Source organism: Siniperca chuatsi, linkage group LG21 (assembly GCF_020085105.1).
Source record: "Siniperca chuatsi isolate FFG_IHB_CAS linkage group LG21, ASM2008510v1, whole genome shotgun sequence".
Taxonomy (NCBI): Eukaryota; Metazoa; Chordata; class Actinopteri; order Centrarchiformes; family Sinipercidae; genus Siniperca; species Siniperca chuatsi.
In genome coordinates, this window is record NC_058062.1 from 1773836 (window position 1) to 1782510 (window position 8675).

Here is an 8675-nt window from a genome sequence, read left to right on the forward strand (position 1 = left end):
CATCAACGTTGTGGTGCATTACCGCCACCAACTGGACTGGAGTGTGGATCTGTACATTCACTAATTATTAAATAAAAGAAAATGAGAAAGATCAATAAAAAAAACACTCCATAGTTATATTCTCTCTAACCAAAATACACTGAAACAACAACAGATAACACTCCTCTCTATAACTTCTTTGTGAAAGATCTCGTAAATTAAACCTCGTCTTTATTTCTTTAAGGTTCAGCGTCACTTCTCTTCTCTCAGCGTCGTGTTTTGGACAGTAAATCATAACATGTTCTACAGTTTCTTCTTGATCACAGATCGTCCTGTGTTATGTTTTCCTATTTTAAATAATGAGCTGTTTAATCCTGTGTGATCAAAACGTAGCCTGGATGTTGCTGTTTCCTCTTTAGTGGTTCTCCCCGTTTCTCTCATCACAAGTCAGTTTATACATTAGGAACATTTTATTTTGAAATTCAATCCCAGGAAGCTTGGATGAATACCAGAAAGACGAAACCAGAAAAAGTAAATATTCTATTAGACGTTCATCTTTATTGCAAAGTCCAGCAAGGCAGAGATGAAAAATACATTTAAACTTGTACATTTACAAAAAGGACAAAAACATATGAACTTCAAGAAGGTATAAAACTACAGTTGTATCCTAAACCACTGTTGGGATCGTAATGCAGAGATGAAACATTTATTTACATGGAAGATATGTGGACATTTTGGATCCTTACATCTTATACATCACATATAAAATAAGGAACAAACTTGCGAACAAACGGCAGGAGGTTACAGTTGAACGTTAAACAGTCCCAGTGATCATAGAGTCCATATGAAGGGCCACTTTAGTCCACCTCCTCAATGGTGGGCCCCTGGGAGCCGGCTCGTGCCTGCTCTCTACAACTACCAGTGGGCATTCCTCCCTGATACAACTTGCTGATGATGGGGTTACACACTTTCTCCAGCTCCTTCTGCTGGTGTTGGTACTCCTCTTTATCAGCCAGCTGGTTGTTCTCCAGCCAGGCGATGGTCTCGTCGCACTTCTCCATCAGCTTCTTCTGGTCCTCCTCGCTGATTTTGCCCTTCAACTTCTCGTCCTGCACAGTGCTCTTCACGTTGAAGGCGTAGGACTCCAGCGAGTTCTTGGCGGCGATTTTGTCCCTCTGAAGGTCGTCCTCAGCTTTGTATTTGTCAGCGTCCTGCACCATCCTCTCGATCTCTTCTTTGCTCAGTCGGCCCTTATCGTTGGTGATGGTGATCTTGTTCTCTTTGCCGGTGCTTTTGTCCACCGCAGACACGTTCAAAATGCCGTTGGCGTCCACGTCGAAGGTGACCTCGATCTGCGGGACCCCTCGTGGAGCGGGTGGGATTCCTGTCAGCTCAAACGTGCCCAGCAGGTTGTTGTCCTTGGTCATGGCTCTTTCCCCTTCGTAGACCTGGATGAGGACCCCGGGCTGGTTGTCAGAGTAGGTGCTGAAGACCTGGGTTTGTTTAGTGGGGATGGTGGTGTTGCGTTTGATCAGGGACGTCATGACTCCTCCAGCTGTCTCGATACCCAGGGACAGAGGCGCCACGTCCAGCAGCAGCAGGTCCTGAACGTTGCCCGAGGTATCGCCTGTGAGGATGGCGGCCTGGGCGGCAGCACCGTAAGCCACCGCCTCGTCTGGGTTGATGCTCTTGTTCAGCTCCCTGCCGTTGAAGAAATCCTGCAGGAGCTTCTGGATTTTGGGGATTCGGGTGGAGCCTCCGACCAGGGCGGCGTCGTGGATCTGCGCCTTGTCCATTTTGGCGTCCCTCAGGGCTTTCTCCACCGGCTCTAACGTTCCCCTGAACAGGTCGGAGCACAGCTCCTCAAAGCGAGCCCTGGTGATGGAGGTGTAGAAGTCGATGCCCTCAAACAGAGAGTCGATCTCGACGCTGGCCTGGGAGCTGGAGGACAGGGTTCTCTTGGCCCTCTCGCAAGCTGTGCGCAGCCTCCTCAAGGCTCTCTTGTTCTGCCCGATGTCCTTCTTGTGTTTCCTCTTGAACTCCTCCACAAAGTGGTTGACCATGCGGTTGTCAAAGTCTTCTCCACCCAGGTGAGTGTCTCCAGCCGTGGCTTTGACCTCAAAGATGCCGTCTTCGATGGTCAGGATGGACACGTCGAAGGTGCCTCCACCCAGGTCAAAGATCAGGACGTTACGTTCTCCTGTCCTGCCTTTGTCCAGACCGTACGCGATGGCGGCTGCCGTCGGCTCGTTGATGATCCTCAGGACGTTCAGTCCCGCGATGACGCCTGCGTCTTTAGTCGCCTGTCGCTGGGAGTCGTTGAAGTACGCCGGGACCGTGATGACTGCGCTGGACACCTTGTGGCCCAGGTAGGCCTCAGCGATCTCCTTCATCTTCACCAGGACCATGGAGGAAATCTCCTCGGGGTAGAAGGCTTTGTCCTCCCCTTTGTATTCCACCTGAATTTTGGGCTTGCCTCCGTCTCCGACCACCTTGAAGGGCCAGTGCTTCATGTCAGCCTGCACCACCGGATCGTCCAGCTTTCTTCCAATCAGTCTCTTGGCATCAAACACAGTGTTGCTGGGGTTCAAAGCCACCTGGTTCTTGGCTGCGTCCCCAATGAGCCTCTCGCTGTCGGTGAACGCCACATAGCTGGGCGTGGTCCTGTTGCCCTGGTCGTTGGCGATGATTTCTACTTTTCCGTGCTGGAAAACCCCCACGCAGGAGTAGGTGGTGCCCAGGTCGATGCCGATCGCTACGCCTTTAGCTGCGGACATTTTCACCGGAGACGGCCGTCTGTGAAACAGTTAAACAACATTTTAGAAACCAGCTGAAGGAACTGAACATCGGCACATTACTGCACATGTACACCGACTCGCAGCTCACGTTTAACAGGCTGCAGTCACATTTATCATCATTCGCTCAGTCAAATATTGTTCTGTTTAAGTCGTTTGAGGCACCAGAACATTTAGGCTGTGCTTCTCGGGAGCGTGAAAACATTTTTTAAAACTCCTCAACTCTTTGTTCCACTGACATTACTTACACACATAATGCATTTACCAAATATCAAAGCATCAGACCTTCAGTGTAAACTAGTTTTCCCATCAGAAATGAGGGTTGAACTTACAGGTTAGAGTTGAGTGGTCTGTGTTGTGAAGAGGATCGAGCTCCTCCTTCCTCTCTGGATCTTCTGCTGCGGTCTGATCTCTCTCTGTTTCTGCCTCTGCGCTCCGACCAGCCGCCTTATATCTGAGGAAGCTGCCTGTCTGGCTGCTTCTAGACGTTTCACACGCAGCGCCATCAAGTCAGCGTCTGTGGCAAGCGCGACTTCCTGTTACTCATTTCACAATAAAACGCCCCGCGGTGCATGCAAGCTGTGGTTAACCAGAATAAACAAGCACTTGTCTTATTGTGAAAGCAAAGTCTAACACTATCACTGACAACTTGACGCAGAAGTCCGGACTCAGCCTGGAGGAGTGGAGCGAAACCCAGAAACATCCAGACACACAGCTGTAGGTAAAAACAATATCACAATAATGAATAGATAAATAAAAATAAAACTTCCATTGCTTACCAGTGTACATTTATAATGTAAGAAGCATAAATTAAATGAATGGGGGGAGTTTTGTTGATATGCTTTAATGCTGTTTTAAAATAATTGTTTATATTGTAGCTTTATTATTCTGATCATAAATGTTTTCTAGAAAGTTTCTCTAAGAAAATAAGATTCCTGAGCTCAGTTTGCAACCTGCCTTTTTAGGAGTGACAACAAAAACACTGATAAGTAAATACATTAAAGAAATGCTAAGTTACAGACACATCGTAGTTTGGCATCAGTCTTTATCAGGTTTAATAGAAAAAGAATAATTTGGAATTGTACTTGTATATAATATATTTATTAATCAAGAAAATAAATGGCAGATTAATCGATAATGAAATAATCGTTAGTTGTTACATGTATGCATACTGGTTTAGGGAAAATACTGTAACCTTCCCTCCTAGGATCAATAAAGTTGTATCTTTACTTATCTTTTATTTATTATTGTGATATTGTTTTTACCTACAGCTGTGTTACTGTTAGGCTGTTGTTCTTATTACAGTTACATTATTGACACGCATCCTTTTATAAAATATGCAGGTCAAACAAGTCTGTTATTAGTTGAGCAACATCTGGGTCAAGTTTTCATCACGTTTTTAGTACAGATGAACTGATTAACTACTTGTGTGAATAAACTACCAACCGCCAATAAATCACCCTCGAATAACGTTTAGAAGTAAAAGTGTGTTTCTGGATGTTTCTGGGTTTCGCTCCAGTCCTCCAGGCTGAGTCCGGACTTCTGCGTCAAGTTGTCAGTGATAGTGTTAGACTTTGCTTTCACAATAAGACAAGTGCTTGTTTATTCTGGTTAACCACAGCTTGCATGCACCGCGGGGCGTTTTATTGTGAAATGAGTAACAGGAAGTCGCGCTTGCCACAGACGCTGACTTGATGGCGCTGCGTGTGAAACGTCTAGAAGCAGCCAGACAGGCAGCTTCCTCAGATATAAGGCGGCTGGTCGGAGCGCAGAGGCAGAAACAGAGAGAGATCAGACCGCAGCAGAAGATCCAGAGAGGAAGGAGGAGCTCGATCCTCTTCACAACACAGACCACTCAACTCTAAACTGTAAGTTCAACCCTCATTTCTGATGGGAAAACTAGTTTACACTGAAGGTCTGATGCTTTGATATTTGGTAAATGCATTATGTGTGTAAGTAATGTCAGTGGAACAAAGAGTTGAGGAGTTTTAAAAAATGTTTTCACGCTCCCGAGAAGCACAGCCTAAATGTTCTGGTGCCTCAAACGACTTAAACAGAACAATATTTGACTAAACGAATGATGATAAATGTGACTGCAGCCTGTTAAACGTGAGCTGCGAGTCGGTGTACATGTGCAGTAATGTGCCGATGTTCAGTTCCTTCAGCTGGTTTCTAAAATTTTGTTTAACTGTTTCACAGACGACCGTCTCCGGTGAAAATGTCCGCAGCTAAAGGCGTAGCGATCGGCATCGACCTGGGCACCACCTACTCCTGCGTGGGGGTTTTCCAGCACGGAAAAGTAGAAATCATCGCCAACGACCAGGGCAACAGGACCACGCCCAGCTATGTGGCGTTCACCGACAGCGAGAGGCTCATTGGGGACGCAGCCAAGAACCAGGTGGCTTTGAACCCCAGCAACACTGTGTTTGATGCCAAGAGACTGATTGGAAGAAAGCTGGACGATCCGGTGGTGCAGGCTGACATGAAGCACTGGCCCTTCAAGGTGGTCGGAGACGGAGGGAAGCCCAAAATTCAGGTGGAATACAAAGGGGAGGACAAAGCCTTCTACCCCGAGGAGATTTCCTCCATGGTCCTGGTGAAGATGAAGGAGATCGCTGAGGCCTACCTGGGCCACAAGGTGTCCAGCGCAGTCATCACGGTCCCGGCGCACTTCAACGACTCCCAGCGACAGGCGACTAAAGACGCAGGCGTCATCGCGGGACTGAACGTCCTGAGGATCATCAACGAGCCGACGGCAGCCGCCATCGCGTACGGTCTGGACAAAGGCAGGACAGGAGAACGTAACGTCTTGATCTTTGACCTGGGTGGAGGCACCTTCGACGTGTCCATCCTGACCATCGAAGACGGTATCTTTGAGGTCAAAGCCACGGCTGGAGACACTCACCTGGGTGGAGAAGACTTTGACAACCGCATGGTCAACCACTTTGTGGAGGAGTTCAAGAGGAAACACAAGAAGGACATCGGCCAGAACAAGAGAGCCTTGAGGAGGCTGCGCACAGCTTGCGAGAGGGCCAAGAGAACCCTGTCCTCCAGCTCCCAGGCCAGCGTCGAGATCGACTCTCTGTTTGAGGGCATCGACTTCTACACCTCCATCACCAGGGCTCGCTTTGAGGAGCTGTGCTCCGACCTGTTCAGGGGCGTTAGAGCCGGTGGAGAAAGCCCTGAGGGACGCCAAAATGGACAAGGCGCAGATCCACGACGTCGTCCTGGTCGGAGGCTCCACCCGAATCCCCAAAATCCAGAAGCTCCTGCAGGATTTCTTCAACGGCAGGGAGCTGAACAAGAGCATCAACCCAGACGAGGCGGTGGCTTACGGTGCTGCCGTCCAGGCCGCCATCCTCACAGGCGATACCTCGGGCAACGTTCAGGACCTGCTGCTGCTGGACGTGGCGCCTCTGTCCCTGGGTATCGAGACAGCTGGAGGAGTCATGACGTCCCTGATCAAACGCAACACCACCATCCCCACTAAACAAACCCAGGTCTTCAGCACCTACTCTGACAACCAGCCCGGGTCCTCATCCAGGTCACGAAGGGGAAAGAGCCATGACCAAGGACAACAACCTGCTGGGCGCGTTTGAGCTGACAGGAATCCCTCCCGCTCCACGAGGGGTCCCGCGAGATCGAGGTCACCTTCGACGTGGGCGCCAGCGGCATTTTGAGCGTGTCTGCGGTGGACAAAAGCACCGGCAAAGAGAACAAGATCACCATAACCAACGATAAGGGCCGACTGAGCAAAGAAGAGATCGAGAGGATGGTGCAGGACGCTGACAAATACAAAGCTGAGGACGACCTTCAGAGGGACAAAATCGCCGCCAAGAACTCGCTGGAGTCCTACGCCTTCAACGTGAAGAGCACTGTGCAGGACGAGAAGTTGAAGGGCAAAATCAGCGAGGAGGACCAGAAGAAGCTGATGGAGAAGTGCGACGAGACCATCGCCTGGCTGGAGAACAACCAGCTGGCTGATAAAGAGGAGTACCAACACCAGCAGAAGGAGCTGGAGAAAGTGTGTAACCCCATCATCAGCAAGTTGTATCAGGGAGGAATGCCCACTGGTAGTTGTAGCGAGCAGGCACGAGCCGGCTCCCAGGGGCCCACCATTGAGGAGGTGGACTAAAGTGGCCCTTCATATGGACTCTATGATCACTGGGACTGTTTAACGTTCAACTGTAACCTCCTGCCGTTTGTTCGCAAGTTTGGTCCTTATTTTATATGTGATGTATAAGTTGTAAGGATCCAAAATGTCCACATATCTTCCATGTAAATAAATGTTTCATCTCTGCATTACGATCCCAACACTGGTTTAGGATACAACTGTAGTTTTATACCTTCTTGAAGTTCATATGTTTTTGTCCTTTTTTGTAAATGCACAAGTTTAAATGTATTTTTCATCTCTGCCTTGCTGGACTTTGCAATAAAGATGAACGTCTAATAGAATATTTACTTTTTCTGGTTTCGTCTTTCTGGTATTCATCCAAGCTTCCTGGGGTTGAATTTCAAAATAAAATGTTCCTAATGTATAAACTGACTTGTGATGAGAGAAACGGGGAGAACCACTAAAGAGGAAACAGCAACACCCAGGCTACGTTTTGGTCACACAGGATTAAACAGCTCATTATTTAAAATAGGAAAACATAATAAAGGACGATCTGTGATCAAGAAGAAACTGTAGAACATGTTATGATTTACTGTCCAAAACACGACGCTGAGAGAAGAGAAGTGACGCTGAAACTTAAAGAAATAATGATGAGGTTTGATTTACGATATCTTTCACAACGAAGTTATAGAGAGAAGTGTTATCTGTTGTTTGCACCATAACGTTGATTACCAACTGCCATAAAACTTTACGAAGAAGAGGCCCTTCATATGGACTCTATGATCACTGGGACTGTTTAACATTCAACTGTAACCTCCTGCCGTTTGTTACATATTGTGTGTTTTGTTGTTATTTTAATGGATCATTTGACATCAGGCCAACGGACAACAGCTGAAAGTTTGCGTTTTGGCTAACGCTGGCACATTTACAGTGATTGATCAATGTGATTGTCCCTGTAAATTAATCACATTTTAAAGAAAATGTTTGGTCCCTTGGTCCCCGTGTGATGAATAACTAACTTCATCTCTGGACTATGATCACTACTGCGGTTTAAAATTCAACTGTGACTTTATATCTCATGTTCAAATGTATTTTTTCTTAATTGTAAATGTATAAGTTGTAAAAAAAAAACATACTAAAATTTAAATGTATTTTTCATATCTGCCTCGCTGGACTTTGCAATAAAGATGAAAACCTAATAGAATTTTTATTGTTTTGATTTTTCATGTTTTATTGTTTTAGTCAATCATGAATTTTGAAAAAAGAAGTCATCCAAACTTCCTGGGATTCAATCACAAAATAAAATGTGTTTAATTTTTTTACTGAAAATTGAAGAAAGTGTACACTGAAGTTAGTAATGAGCACGGCTCTATATCCTCAGAAAAAGCTGTAAAATGAAAAACGTTCGACTGTGTAATGAGATACAGTATGTTGGTTTGTGGGGGCATATAGGGGCCACGATTAATTAATCAATAGATATTTTGACCAAAGGAATACATAAATAAATGTGTCCAGTTAAATTTAAATAAAGAATATTACATTTTTCTGTATTTTCATTTAACCTCCCTGCGTATTTCCATATAATCAGTACAAATATCTGTATCTATTTCCAATGAAGAATGTGGAGTTGTAGACCAGAGAACAATGAACATGACCATTTCTGTATATATTATAATATTAAAGCAATGTTATTAGTAATAATCACATGTTGGTATCAATAACCTCCACCTGTGTAAGGACAGAAACAATATCATAAACAGTTTCAAAATAAAACCATGGACAGCCAG

At 46.0% G+C, this 8675-nt stretch overlaps 1 protein-coding gene and 1 pseudogene across 1 annotated transcript; one reads left to right on the forward strand and one right to left on the reverse strand.

Annotated features, from left to right (window-relative positions):
• Nucleotides 1-517: 517 nt before the first annotated feature.
• Nucleotides 518-3283, reverse strand: LOC122869030 (heat shock 70 kDa protein 1-like). The gene is made up of 2 exons (XM_044181567.1): nt 3107-3283; nt 518-2775 (listed from the first exon to the last, which is right to left on the reverse strand). Exon 2 carries the CDS (start codon nt 2754-2756, stop codon nt 837-839), a length of 1920 nt encoding a protein of 639 aa, XP_044037502.1. The 5' UTR covers nt 2757-2775; nt 3107-3283; the 3' UTR covers nt 518-836.
• A 1148-nt stretch (nt 3284-4431) lies between these two features.
• Nucleotides 4432-7229, forward strand: LOC122869031 (annotated as a pseudogene).
• Nucleotides 7230-8675: the final 1446 nt, after the last annotated feature.